Source organism: Chroicocephalus ridibundus, chromosome 15 (assembly GCF_963924245.1).
Source record: "Chroicocephalus ridibundus chromosome 15, bChrRid1.1, whole genome shotgun sequence".
Lineage (NCBI taxonomy): Eukaryota > Metazoa > Chordata > Aves > Charadriiformes > Laridae > Chroicocephalus > Chroicocephalus ridibundus.
Window position 1 is genome coordinate 9,833,300 of NC_086298.1, and position 16,937 is coordinate 9,850,236.

The 16,937-nt window shown below is 51.4% G+C and overlaps 1 protein-coding gene across 8 annotated transcripts in view; it reads left to right on the forward strand.

The window, feature by feature from the left end:
- The window catches only part of KCNT1 (potassium sodium-activated channel subfamily T member 1), a 90,326-nt gene that overhangs the window by 26,038 nt on the left and 47,351 nt on the right, over positions 1 to 16,937 (forward strand). For 2 of the 8 annotated variants that reach the window (XM_063352844.1, XM_063352845.1), the window contains exon 1: positions 16,573 to 16,904. The exons of 5 other annotated variants lie outside the window; for them this stretch is intronic. In XM_063352844.1, coding sequence (XP_063208914.1) covers positions 16,756 to 16,904 — 149 coding nt within the window. In that variant the 5' untranslated portion in view covers positions 16,573 to 16,755. Of the gene's footprint in view, positions 1 to 16,572; positions 16,905 to 16,937 lie in introns of those variants that run through there. One more of the 8 variants, XM_063352847.1, reaches the window with a different exon arrangement.

The following is a 16,937-nucleotide window of genomic DNA, read 5'->3' on the forward strand; positions in this document are numbered from 1 at the left end:
ATCAGTCTTGCTTGATGCGAGCTAAAAACCAGCGTCAGGGTTGGTCTTGTGCCGGAATGGGTTGGTTCAGTGATAACCCGCTTTTGCTCAGTGTGCAAAGTTGGGCACGGAGAGGTGCTGGCTGCCTCGTTGGCATGCCGTTGTGCTGTTGTGTCACTGTCCCGCTGTGCCGTTGCGCCTCTGTGCCGCTGTGCACCTCGGCACGCTCCGGCAGGCTGGAACTGAAGCTCCCCCAGCTCCCGGCTCTGGATCCGCTCCCAGCTGCGGATGAGGAGCAGCGCTGAGCCCTCGCCTCGTCCCTCAGGGGGCAGAGCAGCCTTCCACCGCCCGGGGAGGGGTTTGTGTCCCCCGACGGGGTGTCAGGTGTTGCAAGGAACTGATGGAGAACTGATGGAGAAGGGCGCAAGTGTTTGCTGTGGCCAATGCAAACCTCCTCCTGTTGCTCGAGGGTGTCCATCTCGGACACGAGCTGCTTTCTCACCTGCATGGCATCACTCCCCTGACCCGCGCGGGGCTGCCCGGTGTCTGACCCTCGCTCTGTGCACCGCCACGGCCGGTTGACTGAGCCAGGTTTCACGTCTACTGTTGTCAACAGTTTCTTTGTCACAGCTGATTGCTGCTGCTGCTCTTTCATAATACTGCGGTAGAGCCCTCTTGAGGCCAACACAGACATGACTTGTATCCAGCAAAACTCCCCAAGTCCAGGGCAAAATTGTGATTTTATTATTCTCTCCACGACTCCTTGCTGTTACCCATCTTCTAGCTTTTGACCGTAGCTTTGCATAAAGCTGACAGGTGTGGTGTGTTTGCATGTGAGATGCTGGATATGCTGTCTGTGGGGTGCAGGGGGGGGTTATGTCCGTGTCTCGAATGCAACAGCAGCTTAGCCAAGGCTGGAGGCTGGGATCCCCCTCCTCCTGGCCTGATCCTGCCTGGGGACGTGCGGGGGTCCTGGGGAAGGTGCTGTCATCCTCCTGTCTGCAGATCCTTAAACTCTGGGAGTTAAATGACGATCTGCAGGTTGTATCCCCCTTTCCTTGAGTGCTGCTTGGTCTTCTTCCTGGTCCTGGTTTGCAGAGGACAGTGACAAGTTCCTCGCCCCGGGCTGGGGCTTGCTGCCCTCCTGCAGCACTGGGAATGCACACGGACACTGTGTGTTGGTCAGCCTCTGCTATCTGGTACAACAGCAGGATTTTTTTTTTAAAAGTTTAATTTTAAGGTCGGGCAAAACCCACCACACCTTCTGTGATGGAGCTGTGATTGAGACCTGCTGGATTTTGTTAAGTTTGGGTGGTGATTTCCGCTGCATGGCGAACACCCCTGCTCTCTGCGTTGCAGGCAGCGGCTCCCGCGGGGCCTTTCGCAGCTTGTTGGGGCTCTGCGCTGCTCAGCCCCGGCCTCCGGCCCACGGGCTCGTGTGGCCACCATCCACAAGCTCTGGAGGTCGGCACGGCAGCGGGTCTGCGGCACCTTCGGGAAGGAGCCGTGGGGGAGTGCGTCGGGGAGGCTGCGGAGCGAGCGCCGGCAGCGCGGCGGCTGTGTTTGCATTAGTGACTCCGCCGCGCTTCCTCCAGCCCACGCAGGCTCCTGCAGGAGCGGGAGTGTTGCACTGCAAATTTAGCAGCTACCTTTAAGTGGGGAGCAATCACTTTTTGGGCCGTGGGTAGAGTCATCGAGCTTTTTTGCGTGTCTCATATCCGTTCCCGGTATGCCGGCGGTGACTATTAGCAAAGCCATCGCCTTGGCTGAGCTTTGCTGCAATCGGTTTCTGACTTCGGATCGATACAGGCAGATTTGTTTGGGAATTGGACTTTTCAAATGCCGTGCTGCTGCTGTGGCCTGGCCAGCCCTCTGTGAGCCTTGGCCATGGGTCAGCGCCCCGGTGAATCCAGCGCCCATTGCTGGGGTGCCAAGCAGCAGTCAGAGCACGAAGCACAAACGCCGCGGCTCAGTGGCAGAGGACGTGCTGGCTCCCCGGTGGCAGGAGCTGTCAAGAAAAACGTCTCCTCTGTCTAGGAGAGAAGAACGTTTCTGGAGAGCAGGTGGTGAAGATGTTTAGCAAATGTCAGCTTGAGACCTTGCCATCCTGTGGGCAGAAGTGACATCGCTGAGAAATGTGTTATCCTGTCAGAAAGCAGCAAAAAATCCACCAGCTAAATGTTTACGAGCAAGGCAGGCCTTTGCCAAAAGCGGGTGTTTTTCCACCCCTGAGACTCATGGAGTGAGAGCTCCTCGGAGCTGCGGGAATCCTGCTCCTGCACACGCAGAGCCGTCGGCACCGGGTGGGCAGGACATCGCCCTCCCTCCTGGGCAAAGGCTGCCAGCCTCTGCTCGCCCCCGGCCCGCGGCTCCTGCCTTCTCTTCTGGGGTGTTTTTTTTTTTTGCTCCCTTGGCTCCTCTCTGGGTTTTAGCAAGAAGCAGCCGCTGAGCTTCCCCCTGTGTCTGCTCGGGAGCCCGGAGCATCGCTCCGCGGGGGCGGCGGGAGGATCTCGCCTCCTTCCCCTCGGCGCTGAGCAGGGAGCAGGCAGGGCCACGCCAGACGAGCAGCTCTGGCGAGGCGCAGATGCCTCCGTCTGGTGAGTGGAGGCTTGGCCTCGCAACTCCTGTAACTTGGGTTTCGACGGAGCTCGGGTGGCTGGGGCTCAGCCAGCGCTGCCGTTTATCGCTGGTGCCGACGTCGTATCTCTATTTTTGCCGGAGAGATCAGGCAGCTTGTGCCCCGCTGCAGGCAGAGAGGAAGCGAACGCTCTCGCTTTAGAGATTGTCTCAAGTCTTCTGCTGGTTCAGCTGGGCTGGTCTTGTAACTGTTACCGTTAGGACATAAGCATCTGGCCAAGCCACGCTGCATTATTTCTGAATGCCTTAATCAATCCCCTAGAGCTATTTAATTTTAAAGTGGCCTCCTTACTGCACGCAGTGTGGTGTTTAGTATGTGAGCAAAAAAGCTTAAACAGAAAGGTTCAGCCGGGTGCTAAATACAGTTTTTCAAAGCTATAGCACCGTTTAAAACTTTTCCTTTCAGACCAACTATGGATGTGATTGCCTGACTGGGAGTGGGGAGAGCTGCAGAGACCGAAAGAAACTCCTTTGCCCAGTGTCAACGTGCGAAGCGCATAATTACGTCTGGGCTAATAGCTCCGTATGGGAGTATTGTTTGAAAAATTTCTAATTTAATAAAATGGGTAGTAATGGGTTATTAGGAGAGAGTTTAATTTAAATAATTGGCATGGACACTAGTGTGCTAATTTAGTTTGGTATTTATAATGCACAGTCACAGTGTTTGTTCAAGGACAGAGAAATGGTATTAGGTGGTGCCCGTATTTCTCAGCAAGAAGTTACAGCTGGTCTCTGGAAAGACATTTATTCGACGAAGCTATTTAGTCAGTGCTCTTGAGCTTGGATTTTGAAGATGGATTTGCTTTATTACAGTTGGATGCAATTACACCCACGCTGCTGAGAGTGAAGGCCTTCTCTGACATCTCAGTTCCCACTTCGGATGACTTGAGATTGGTCTTTCTAGTCATCCGGAGCAGCTCCACCTCTCTGGCACAGGGACATACCCTTTCCTGAGGCGCTCGCACACACATACGTGCATGAGTGTGCTCGCCCACGCGCCGGCATGCAAGCAAGAAAGGGGACGTTCGTCTTCTCTGTACACCCTTTCGTCCCTGCTTGTGTGAAGTTCCTCAAGACCTGTACACGTGGCATCCGTTCCCACTTGGTAGATCAGCACTGTGAGGTTTTCCCATGTGGAAAAAGACTTTATAGTCTCTTTCCAGGGTGAAGATCCCTCAGGTTGCCATCTCTGAGCTGTTGTACAGGGTTTGCCATGAGCTGGAAGGCTGCAGGAGCTAGTAATCTGTCGGGTCACTGAAAGTGTTACATGGTGAAGCGGTGGTGACACGAAGAGCCATTACATCTCATCAGCCTCTTCCAGAGCTGACATGCAGTGATTGTTCCTTTTCATCTCTCTCCAAAGTGCTTTTAAAGCTCAATATTGTCACTTGGTTTGGATTCTTCCCACACAGTATCTGCACTTAGAACTGCCCAGTGCTGATGGAGAGGTTTATTGCCAGCAGCTATTGTGCTAAAATTGAGAGGAAAAACAATTTCTAGTCAGCTCCTGTTATGGTCTCTAATGGGAGATATTTCTTTCTTGCTAAAGAACTTGTAAATGCATTTTAATGCCAGATGCAGTGCTCTGTGGCTAAGAAATGTTCAGCCTTCCAGGGTCCAGCAGTACAAATATTTCTGCTTACAGACATGTGCAAAATGCATTGCACGTGTACGAAGGACAGATGCCTTCCCAACGGTGCGAGTTAAAACAAAAAAAACCCCAACAACTATGAAAAAGAGCACAGCCCAGCTATGAAAGCCCAAATCTCGCTCCCCGAGGCCCAGGGACGGGCCTCGTACAGCTTCGTGAAGGAGTCTGGGCTGGCAGAGCTGTGCAGCAGGTTCAGGTGAAGCCCCAAAGGTTAATTAAGTAAATCCAAAGCCATTGTTTGCGTAGCAAGGCTGCGCTGCTGAAGGAAGCCCTGTGCTGGTATGTAGAGGAGGGAAAGTGTCTTCTACCAACAGGGTAGGTTTAGACTGGACATTAGGAAAAGATTCTTCACAGAAAGAGTGGTCAGACACTGGAATAGGCTGCCCAGGGCGGTGGTGGAGTCACCGTCCCTGAATGTGTTCAAGAGACGTTTAGATGTGGTGTTGGGGGATATGGTGTAGGGGAGAACTTTGTAGAGCGGGGTTGATGGTTGGACTCGATGATCCCAAGGGTCTTTTCCAACCTAAATGATTCCATGATTCTTTGATTCTGCTCTGTCGGTGACGTGCAGGTTTTTGCAGGAGAAGCTCCAGGAAGGCATCCAGCTTTGGATGCAAGGGGCAAACTTTGTTCACCGCGTAAGCGTGCTGAAGGAGGTGGCTCTATGCCAGGCGTGGCTTTGCCTTGCTGGATGAAGTTGGCATTCGCACCCCCGGGGATTGCTTTGCCATCGTTAGGTGTGTGACCGAGCTCCCAAAGGGCTGCGCTGCTTCGGAGGGAGCAAGTTTGGGGAACGCGGATTGGGCCTTTAGCGGGAGGGAGAAGGCAAAGGAGGGACATTCATCTCCGTTGCGGGGAATTGCGAGAGGCTGAGATGAAGCGCGTGTCTAGATGAGTCCCATGCCCTTTTCCAGCATTGTGGGTGCTTTTTTATGTGCTGGTGTGATCCCCCGTTCCCTTTTGAAGGAGGATGATTCACGAGAGGCACAGTGGGTGCTGCTCATCCGGCGGCTATTAGTGAGGAGCAGAAAGCGCTGAGATCCGCTTTAGGGCCCAATGGCTGCTTTTCTTGAGCAACTTTTGAGAGCCGGAACAATTATCCCACCTTTAAGGCCCTCTAAGCTGCCCCGCTTCCCACTGTCAGATCTTAGGGAGAGAAAGGAGTACAACTGAACCTGCTGGTGCAGATATTAACACAGTCATGATATAATTTAGTCTTGATCCCATTAAACACCCTTAATAATCAGAGAGTTTCTCACTTGGTTTAATGGACTCTTTTCCAGATGATGAGGCTGCAAGACCAGACCCTTGTTATAAATGTCTGTTTATTAAACAATCTTTCTTCCTAAAAGCTTCTGCCCGGCCAGAATGAATATAAATGGAGAGGATGGTGTTTGTACTTCAGTCTTTAAGGAGACACACTGCGTAAAATATGGGGCCTATTCCTTTTTATTTTTGTGTCTCTTTATATGAGAGATGAGAACAGGCCAAGATTTTTTTTTTTTTTTTTTTAAGTGTGCTTTTTACTTTAAATGTATGAGGCAGTCGAGACCCGGCATCCGTGAAATAGCATCTGCTGTCAGACCGACTCCTGGAGCGGATATTCCCTTCCCGACAGATGATTTGGTCATGGGTGTTGAACCAGAAGCTGACAGGCAGATTAAGACCAACGGTGTATAATAACCTGATTTAGAATCCTTTTCCATGGCTTTAGTTCACCTTTTGCTCTTGACCGGCCGTGCTCAGCAGAAGGCAGCGCGGCTCTTGTGCGTGCACTGCAGCGTTTGTCTCCTTTGGGGAGAATTTCAGGGCTTTTTGTGCAGAAGAGGCCTCTGGAACCTCTTACATCGGTGACATGTTGTTTAACACAGTTATCTGCACACTTTACTTATTTATTTCAGAGTACACAAAGTGTGTAGGTACCCAAGATGGTAGAAGACCTTCACCATTGCCTAAATGCTGCGTTAAGGCTATTGGGAACATGGTGCCTGGTCACGGTGACAATTTCCGTGGCCCGAGCAGTACACAAGAAACCTGTCTTTCCCTTTTAACGTCTCGATTTTGGCTGAATGTGGAAATGGAGAGACCCTGTTTGTCAGATCCCCTGCGGCACCTGGGCGCAGCGTGAGCTTTGCCTTGGGCACTGGGCATCACCTGGCTGGCAGGGACTCCTGTCGCACGGCACAACTCTCAGCGACAGCGCGCTATTGCCTGCTAAGCACGTTTTTTTCTCATTGAAGTTAAAATAAGAAACGTACTTGAAGACCAATGGTCTGGCACAACCCCTTGTTCCAGTCCTTCCCACACACCACGACGAGCCTGTCGGAGGCTCCGTGGAGTTTATGCCTCATTTCTGCAGCACGTTGCGAATTGCTCTTTATACGGACTTGTCATTTTCTCTATCGTATATAATGTATTACAAAATGAATGGTGTCAGAAACGGAAAGTGTACGGCAAACGGTACCTAGCCCGATCCGGCGACCCTGGGGAGGGAAGAAAATTTTATTACCGTGACACACAGTTGGCAGAGCTGATGGAGAGCCCCGAAGCCTGAGTTTCTCCTTTGGAGATTCATCTTTTAAAAAAAAAAAAAACAACAACAAAAAAAATGTTTTAAGGTCTTTAGATGCTAGAATTCCCCACATTTTAAGCAGAAACTCTTAGAGCCATTTAATAAGTAAATAGTTTTGCAGTTTAACAGAGCATTTCATTAGAATTTTAATACTTTAGTAACAAAGTTGCCACAAAAAGGTCATGCAGAAAAGGCTCGGAGTGCTTTAAAACTGCAAAGTAGGAATCACTTTGGCATTTTGGAAGTCTCTGTGATATTGCTTCCTGGCGAGCTGTGCCAGGGAGCTCTGCGAGGTGTTGTGCGGCAGCGCGCGAGCCGAGCCGCCTGTGCTCCCGGCTCATTTAACGCCGTCGCGTGTCTCCATCCGGAGCCTCACCGGCTCCTGACGGCATTTTGCCGTTGGGCTGGAAGTAGCGAGCACTCGAGGGGCTGGTGAGGGCTGCGTGGGGAGGCACAGGGCATCTTTCCAGCTCTTGCTGGCAGTCACATCCCCTGGGAAAAGCTGGGATCAGGGTGTCCCCCGGAGTGGAGGGTTGTTGGAGAATGGGCGGCAGGAGCTGGGGGTGGACGCGCTGCTGTACCCGTCCTGCCCTTGCTCAGAGCATCCCTCTCCTTCCTCTGGGTCTCGGCTCAGGCACCTGCACAAGGAGGGCAGCATGGGGAAGGTCCTGGCCTCAGAGGGGAGCCACGGGGCCGGAACCCTTGGAAAGGCTGGAGGGAAGTTAGAGAATCGCCATGGTAATTATGCCACGCGACGTGGGTTTGTTGCCTCCTGAGCGGCAGCTCGGGCACGGGGACCTCTCCTGCCCCGCTCCTCCTGTGGGAATCGCGAGCAGCACCCAGGGGTGTTTACAAGGTGTTTTCGGTTTCCCGGGGGGGAAAGTACTGCACAAATGCTTAGAGTAATAAACATTTATAGTGCAAAGATCATTACGCCTGGGAGGCAACAAATTGCGGTTGATGGCAGCGGAGGGCAGTCACCTGCCCCCCAGTCACCAGCCTGCTCAGCCCCGGCACGCAGCTCTGCCAGCCCCGAGCCCTGTGCCTGGGGGGGCCCAGGGGCCCCGGCTCCTCCCGGCTGGGTTTGGGTCCTGCCCTGCCGCCTGCTCTGAGCCTCGCTGCCTTCCTTTCCGCTCCCCGCAGCGCTCTGCCTCCCCGCACGGAGCCGGGGCTGACTCATGCTCTGGAAAGCGCTGCCCGTCCAGCTGCCAGCTCTGCCTGGGCCAGGACCCCGGCGCTGGGCTCATTAGATCTTGGGAAGTGGATAGTGACCCCGTTATGTACTCACCTGGAAAAGTGACTCGGCCGTGCCTGATTACTGTGCTCTGCCTGGAGACTTTTCGTGCTTCCCTTGCAGATATATTTTTAGATTTTACCCAAGAGCTTTTAATTTCCTCCCTGGCTTGAGCAACTGTGACAGGTATACAGATACTTTCCCTTTTTCCTCCAGCCATTTTAACCTGTCATCAACTTTGTTAAGAAGAAGTGAGAAGAGATTACAAGTCACTGTAAAGCTTCAGGGTCTCATTGCTCTGCTTGTACGCATGTAAAATGCACCACAGAAATAGGAAACTGTTGTTGGCGGTACCGTGGCGTCGTGGGGATATTGGTTGAGCATCTGCTCGAGTCTGCTCTATTTCTTCTTCTCCCTGCTAAGCAGTCCCAAGTTAACATACTGGGTTTGCAGCTTTCCTGTTCGTCGCTGATGAGCCACACTTAGAGAGGTAAAAATGGGTTTGCAAAGGCTGCGATGACAGTTCTGGGATTCGGCGCGCGAGGCTCTTGCGTCGCACTTACATAATGGCTCTCGCCGGCTCTCCGGGTGGCTGGGGAGTCACTTGGCGAAGGGGACCTGCCGTCCCCCTCTGGGGTAGGCAGTCCACCCCTGGGGGTCCAGCCGAGCCCCCCGGCAGTCGGAGCGGCAGGGAGCTGGGGCTGGCGCGGGCGCTGCTCGGTGCACCGGGCAGGGGGGAAGCCGCAGGGCACGACTGCCTATTTCTGGGCAGTTACTGAAGTCCTGGGTCTGGAAGGGCGATGCTTTCCCCCCTTCTAAACGCTAACGTTTTGAAATTGTTAACGTTTGAAATGTTAATGCAGAGAACTCGGGGAAGAGGAGAGAAATCAAAGGCTCTTCCACTATCAGACACACCGTCCCCCTCTGGGCTTGCAGCCTGCCTGCAAGCTCTGTATGTATTTTCTTATTTTACATAATTTTTCCATCTCTCTCCATCAGCCCAGCTCTTCAAAGGCTTCCTTCTGTTTCCAGCTCTCTTGCTGCTGCTAAATATCCCTCCTCCATGTTTTCTAAAATGTTCCTTCTTCCCTGAAACTCTAGTGCTCTGGTTTATTAGAGAAGTCTCCCAAGATGCCGGGCAAGGCAGGGAGCTGCTGCCAGGTGCCGTTGCCTGACTCAGCTGCCAAGACTAAAGAGGGGAAGTGAGGGAATAAAACGCAGCCAGTTAATTTCTGCCTGTGTCTTGCAAATCTTTGAGGCGCCTTCGAGTGCCTGGTGTCTGGCGTAGCACTGGTTGGCCAAAGATTTCCACAGCTGTGTGATGGGGTTGGTGGATGTTGGTGTTCCCTTGCTCCGGGCTCTCTCCTGTTGAGTTTCTTTGGTTTGCCGTGGTGCCGAGCGCCCTCCAGAAGCGCAGTGGGGATGGAGCAGCCCCCCAAGCCCACTATGGTGGGAGATGGCCCCACGGGGCGGTGCAGCTGGGAGGTCCTTGGAGGTGACACCCTTCCAGAGGTGGAGGTGGCTGCAGCGGTGGCACTGACTGCAGAGAATGGGACTCCTGAATGGGGACAGGACTTCAGCATGGTTGTGGTTTTGGCAGTAACCGCTCAGCCCAACTGCTGTCCCAGCCAGCCGCTGCGATGACAGAAATCCCTGCAGTTTGTGAACTTCTCCTGAAATGCTTTTAATGACAGTTTAATAATAACACTTAGCGCTTGGTACAGAGCTTCTCACCCCTGGAACTGAAACGCTTTACCGAGAAGGGTAAGGACCATTATCCCCCATATTCACAGGGGGGCAAATAGCTGGATTTTATTTGTGAGAATAATTATAACAAGTGGAATTAATCAACTTTTCACATGAATGGTGTTGCTTTTTAAAGACAGACTTTGGGAAAGAGTCCCAGATACAAAGGAGAACTCACAGTGGTGTAGATCCATCTGACGGCTTCTCGGGGAACTCGTCAGTGCCTGTGGTGCAAAGGCATTAACCCTGCCAAGGCAGCGTGCAGAGGGAACAGAAACCAGTGAAAATAAATGCAAGACAGGGCACAGTGTTTGACTGCTGGTGCCCTAGATCGTGGTGAGCGGGTGCTGCAGAGAGCTGCTGTTGCCCAAGTCCCAGTGTGTTTTGCTCCTGCTGCCCTTTGCCCCTCCATCCCCGCAAAGCCCCGTGGCTTGGGAAGACTCTCCCAACTCCTGAATGTCCCCTGGGTCTCGGTGTGCTCCGCGTAGTGCATGGAGAAATAATTGGTGTTTCTAGTTTCTTAGCTGGAGGGCTCGGAGCCATAACCTCTTACAAGCTCCTGTGAAGTCGCTGAGGATTAGGGCTTTTTTCCTCTCCTTTTCTGTCCTGCTTTACATCTCCCCCTTGCATCTTGGCCCCCTTCAGACTGCAGGCTTGCGGGGGAAAAGGGCTGGGTTCCTGTGCGGAGCCCAGGGAAACAGAGGCTTGTTGTGGCTGGGGCCTCTTGGCGTGACGGTAGTGCTCATGGTGAATGGTAATGCCTCTGTGCACCATGAACGCAGCTGGGAGTCGCTGAGATGCTTTCTCAAGTTGCTGCCCTGCTGCTTACAGCCTATTGCTGGTTCTGTTTGTGGAGATGCCAAGACACGGATTCACCTCAAAGAAAACCGAAATCCTGGGAAATCCTCCCATGATCTTTGGCAATCTGCTGCTGAGGGCCTCTGCTCGCAGGAGAGGGAAAGGCAGGAGCCACGGTCCATCAGATACAGAACGCTACGGGAGCTTAAATGCAGAGCACGTTTGCAAGTACTTTGAATTGCAAAGTGCTGCTGTGGACTTGCCTGGCCCTAACCTGGCACGGAGCAGCGGTCTGGCCGCACCGGGCCCCCGGCCACTCGGGGGATCCGCGTCTCTCTCGTGGGCAGCATGCCTCTGGGAAGCCCCAGCTCATCTGGATGCACGTCTCTGTGAACAGCAGGTAGGAGTCACCATCCATCACTGGCTTTCCCCCAGTGCCTTTCAAGAAGGATTTGGTGATCTGTGTCTTTTAAACCCTGATTTTCATTGCACACTCATCTCTGAGAAAGATCTGCTGGCACTCCTCAGCAGCTGAGTGCTGAGGTCCTGCTCCCGTGCTGGTGGCCATGTGCCAGAGAAGACCTTCCTCCCCAGGCTAATGGAACAAAAATGGAGAGAAGATTTTAAATTGCCTCTGGATCAATACAGGCGATATTTTCTAAGCATTTTTATTAATAAATACACACATCCTTGCTATCCAGAGAGGACTCCCAAGCATCTCCTCTATATTCTAATATCTCTGCAGTCTGAAGTACTCGGTGTATTGGTATCGTGTTTTTGACTGTAGAAGGAATTGAAACTCTTTGGACTTTCAACACTCATTAACTGCAACTCCAGCTACTGATTGACAGTCAAAAATATGGGCAGAAGGTCCTGCCTTGTTTGGAGAAGAGTTGCTTGGGCCAGTCTTGTGGGTGGTTCAGGGGAGAAGGCGAGGGGCTCGTGGGGGTCTCTGGGGTCTCTGAGTGTGTCCCTGTGCTTCCACCGTGTCCCTGTGCTCCCACCATATCCCTGTGCGGAGGCGCAGCGCTGGCACCCAATGGGGATGGAAGGGCCGAGTCCTGCGCAAAGAAAGACGACGGAGCATCAGCATATTTTTTTTTGCGTTTTTTTTTTTTCTTTTTGACAAATTTGTTATTTTAACTGAAACAAATGTCAGAGGAAAAAAATATTCTAGTGAGGAAACAGAAGCTCCATCTTCTGTGATTTTAACTTCCCGTTGGAAAACAGTACAATTACTAAGCAGAAAAAAAAAATTAAAAAAAAAAATATTAAAAAGCTTTACATTTCCTCAAAAATACTGACATTTCCAGCCAACTCTGTTGAAGAGGGGTGCTCTGCTGGTGCTTAAGCAACACTGCTTTATGCGGCTGGGCGCAAGGCTGGCTGCGGAAGCCTCGCGGTGGGGTGGGGAGATGTTTTTGCAGGGCTGTGCCTGAGCCTTGGCAACCTCGAAACGTTGGCAGCTTCTGAAAAGCTATTTTGCAAAAAGCATGGTGACAATGTAGGGCATTCCCCGGCGACTAAAGGGCAAAACTGGTGCATGTGCACTTCTTGAAAAACACTTCTGCAAATAGCCGGGCCAGAGAGGTTTGTAACCTTTGTCCAAGTATTAGTAGCGCTCTAAAGTTTATTAAGCCATTAATGTCATGTTATTACATTTGTTGGTGTCTTGAAATATAGGAAGTGTTTGTGGTGGTAATGAAATTGCGTTGGACCTTGCTTTTCCTTGGAGTTGTTAAATAAAGGGGAGGTCAGGGCTGCCCTGCAAAGGCAGCGCCAACACGAACCAGCCCACCGAGTGCAGGGCGCTGCTCCTTGGGAGCCGGGCTGTAGCCCGATGGAAAGGTGATTTTCCTAGAGCTGCTCCTCAGTGGGTCTATAGATAATGAACCTTAATGACTTTGCAGCTCGGGGTCCCTCGAATTATCGCTGTATTTGTATGAAGGCAGCCCCTCCTGTAGAGCAGCAGCTCTGCGGGGGCTGATAGAGTCTCCCGTGCGATGCTGACGTGCTCGTGAGCGCAGACGTTTTCTAGCAAAACGTGCTCCCCTACCCCAGTTACCTTTTGTGCTCGTTGGAAGTATCTTTACATAGTTGTTGCCTTTCAGGGTGGCTTTTCAAGATTTTTAAAGGTATTAAACCAGATTTTCTTACAGAAAGCCTTGCATACTAACAGTTGTGGGTTGTATCTCAACAGGTTTATTTGCCAGAAGAATTTGGGGAAAAAAACCCAACTCCTTCCTGTTTCATCAACTAGTTTTAATGGGCTAGGTCATGCTTTATTAATAAGTTGAATAGCTGCGGAAAAGTTTGGGCAGTTGGCGATGAAAGCTACCTAGATAAAAGGAGAATATTTAACAATGCAGTTGCTGTGGATTCAATTAAGACTAATGAAAAATCTGCTTCTTTCTAAATCTTATTTTCAGAAATATTATTACCACTGCAACTGCTGCTCAGCAATTCCCAGCCATCTCTCCAGCCCCCGGCGCAGCAGTGGTCTCTGCATAATGCAGATGCTGAAATGAGAAATCAGCAGTTTTTAATGGGCTCTCAAACTAAAATTAAACATTGATTTCCTGGCTTACGGTCAGATGGTTGGCATTCAGTTAGCCAGGCAAGTGTTTTTCGAACAGAGGGATTCTTATTCGGACTTTGATGTTAGCAAGGTTTTGTTTTGTTGTTTTTCATTCCTGGATTCCCTTGGAGAAGGCGCTGTACAAACAAGGTGTTCGACGTGTAGCTTACCCGGTATACCACGGGTGGAAGCACAGGCAGCGCGTCCCTGCAGAGCAGACTCACCGAGCTGTCCTTCAGGTTACATTTACAGCCATGGCTCTTTCTAGGAACACGCAGTTTCCCAGCAAGAATGAGCGTTGTGGATGCACCGAGTGATGCGTTTTGCCTGTTGCACTATTTGAGTTCTGGGTAGGCGTATAGCAGCCCTAAACAGGCACCACCAGCACAGGGCACCTGCAATTAGTCTTAAATGTCTTTTCGTCGAACAGCCCTTCGCTTTCAGAGTTACAGGAAAGCTGCTTTACCTATTCCATGGGACCCTTTACCCTTTGACAGACAGTGACGTGCTCCACTGACAACCCAACACTCCAGTACTTTTATTTTTCCTTTTTTCCTATCAGTGCCCAGGCTTCCCCTTTCCCAGCCAAGAGGAGCAGGGCGTTTTTCCTGCCTTGCTGGTGGCTCCGGGCTGCCTTTGCTCTGAGTTCCTGCCTTACTCCTCCTCCTTCAACTGCTCTTACCGACAGGACAGTGCTCGGAGCCTGTCTGGGAGGTGGCTTGGGAGGAGAGACGCTGCTGGGGCTGTAGGTCTTTAGGTGAAGAGCAGAACACATTGCGCTGCCTGAGAGAGGAGTATTTTTTGACAGAACTATGGCAAAGGCTTTGCCTCAGCACAGCCCAAGGCAGATCTGAGCAGCCTGGGTAGTTCTGTGGGATTCCCCAGCCTCGGAGAGGTTGTCCTCAGCATCAGGCGACCTCTCTTCTCCCTTGGAAGGGAAATGGCTATTGAAAGCAGCAGCCCTGTTTGCAGTTTCTCATGACCCTGCGTTGAATCACTCCCCTGTCATCTGTTGTTTGTGTCTTGGTTTGTGTTTAAGTGCTTAATAGAAAAGGCGTCTTCATATGGAGGCTCCCACAAGCGGGAACTGAGTTTCTTAAAAAGTTCTTTGATGTGTTTTTTATCATCTTCTGTTCAGCAAAAGTATGCCAGGAGAGTTTCCATTTTCTGTTAAAGTTCCCCAGGTGTTTTCCTAATACCTCTTCTGTTCAGTGCTGCTGATGCTTGATGGCATTAGTGCCGAATTATAATTTAAGCATAAACGACTTTTCACATCAAACCTCAATCCTGAAATGAATGTTCTTCTGGAATTAGGAGTACAATACAACGTAGAATTTGCAAATAGCTCCCTAAAAGAGAGACTTGATTGCCCCAGTCCCAGTGATTCCTGTTGTCCAGGAGGATTCATCGAGCCCTGAGGTGGGCACAGCCCAATTTGGAGGGCTGAGAGCAGGAATTATATTCGGGGCTTGAGAACAACACCCTGACGTAGACAGATACGGAGCAAAAAGTTCAAGAGGAGTCTGAAGCAAACCATGAAGCAGAAAGACTCTGTTAGAAAATGAATGCATTGAGCTAATGAATCATTTTGAGGCAAAAAGAGAAATTAAATGTATGCTGAAAGCTGGCACGTTAGTAAATGGGCTGTGGGTTTTTATCCATTTTGCGTTTCAAAATGCTGAAATAAAGTATGTCTTATGGTGAAATCCCATTAAGAAATAATACTCTAAGTAGGGAAACAAGGGTTTGGTTAACAGGAAATGGGGACTTGATTTCTTTTCCCAGATGAGCTGGGGATTGCCTTTGTGTCATGGGGTAAGTCACTTTTAGGTACCAACCTTAGGGGGAAGAACAGCCAGCAGAGCTGATGCCTGACACTTCACTGAAAGAGAGTAGAAGAAAAGGATTGGCCTTTTCTTCCCAGAGTTTGGCACAGGACAGTGGTGCCGGGTGCCCTGATAGCCCTGGGGGTACGGAAGTGTGCAGTGTGGTTAGGGCACACAGCTGGTGCTGGCGGAAAATGTCGGCTTTTCATTATGAAACTGAGGTACTTTGGATCCCAGGTTTCCCATTTCAGGGCAGCTTCTTCCCTCAAAGACAGCCCTCACACAGCTGGCCTTTCTCAGGCTTTAGGAAGACCTTTGCAGGTATCAGTATGTTGAGTTTTGTACATAATATTCATTTTAAAGAAATCCTGTTGTGGACTTCAGTTATTTGCGTTGTCTTTTCATGTCATGATGTCTTGCTGGTGACCAGTCAGTGAATTTAGTCTTAAAGTATGCAGTGGGACAGCATTGCCATGCAACGGTGGTGTGCAGTGGAGCAGCATCGGTACACCACGGGGCAGCATCGGTGCGCTGTGGGGTAGCGTTGACGCGCAGTGTTGGCGTGCTATGGATGGGGTGACGTTGGCATGCCGTGGGGTGGTGTTGGCATGTCATGGGATGGTGTTGGTATGCAGAGGGGTGATGTTGGCGTGTCATGGGGCGGTGGTGGCGTGGTGTTCGCATGTCATGGGGCGGTGCCGTGGGGCGGTGCCGGGCCTTCGCTGTCCGTGGTGCTGATCCCCGTCCCCTGGGGAGTGGCTCTAGCCCCGCGCGTCGCGGCACCCTCCTGAGCCTCTTGAAGATGCTCTGGGTTGAGGGCTGCCACCAAGCACGAGCAGGAGCAGCTATGGACTGGTGGCATCTCTAAAACAGGGCGGGATGCAGGACCACCCCACCCACCCCATTTCCAGTCCCACCTGTGCATTGGGGGCGACTCACAGGTTTATCCTCTGGCCACAGTGAATTCCCTTTCCTGTTTGATACCTTGAGAACTCGATGCCAAGCATGTTCAAGGAGCAGCAGCTTTTTTTCTTGCCTGAAGAGGGAATTCTGGGTTGTTCTTGGACAGGTAGTGTGCGCCTCTGCGGGCGCCGGTTTAGCCTGGCTAGGGGAGCAGTGGTCGAGCCCCTGTGGCCACTGGTAGCTCCGAGGGAACCAGCAGCGAGTTCCTCTCTGCTCAGTTCACAGCGGGTGTGTTTAGGAGGGGACCTTGTTCTGCTGCTTTGTGTCTGCGAGCCAAGCACGCTGAATCTATTCTCTGGCATGCAGTCCACACACTGCTCTTTACACAGAGGAATAAGATAAAATAGCTTCCTCCCCCTCACGTTGCTACTGAAAAACAGGGATGGGGAAAAAATAATCCCTCAGCCCCTGCCCTGCTTGCGGTGATAAGACCAATGCAATCATTTTTTTGAAGGAGGCAGCCAAGGCAATTACATTATTTACTGCACAAAGCCGTTTCAGAGATTTCTGCATTGTGGATGTTTTCTCGGTCGTTTTGCACCAAATTCGTTGCAGCAGCAAGGCCAGAGAGTTTGCCTTGACTCCCCTCACTACCAAAATAAATGTACAGGGCAGGATTGTTCCACTGAGCAGCCGCGAGTGGGGAGAGAGAAGAAGGAAGGAGATGGTACGTGCCGACAGCTCTAAACTGAATGCGGTGAGGATTGCTATGTATGAGAGAGTTCAGGGGGGAAAGAGGAGGAAGTCACAGAGGCAGCTGAAGCTCGCAGGATGGCGAGAGCCAAGCTGAAGAATTCCCCTTCAGAGAGCAATTCCCATGTAAAAACTGTCCCACCAGCGACGACAGAAGATGTCCACGGGGTGAGCCCCTTGTTACCGGCTCGGAGGATGGGATCCTTGGCGAGTGATGTCGGACAAAGGTATTGCAGGACTGCAGTGGTGCGTGGGGCTTT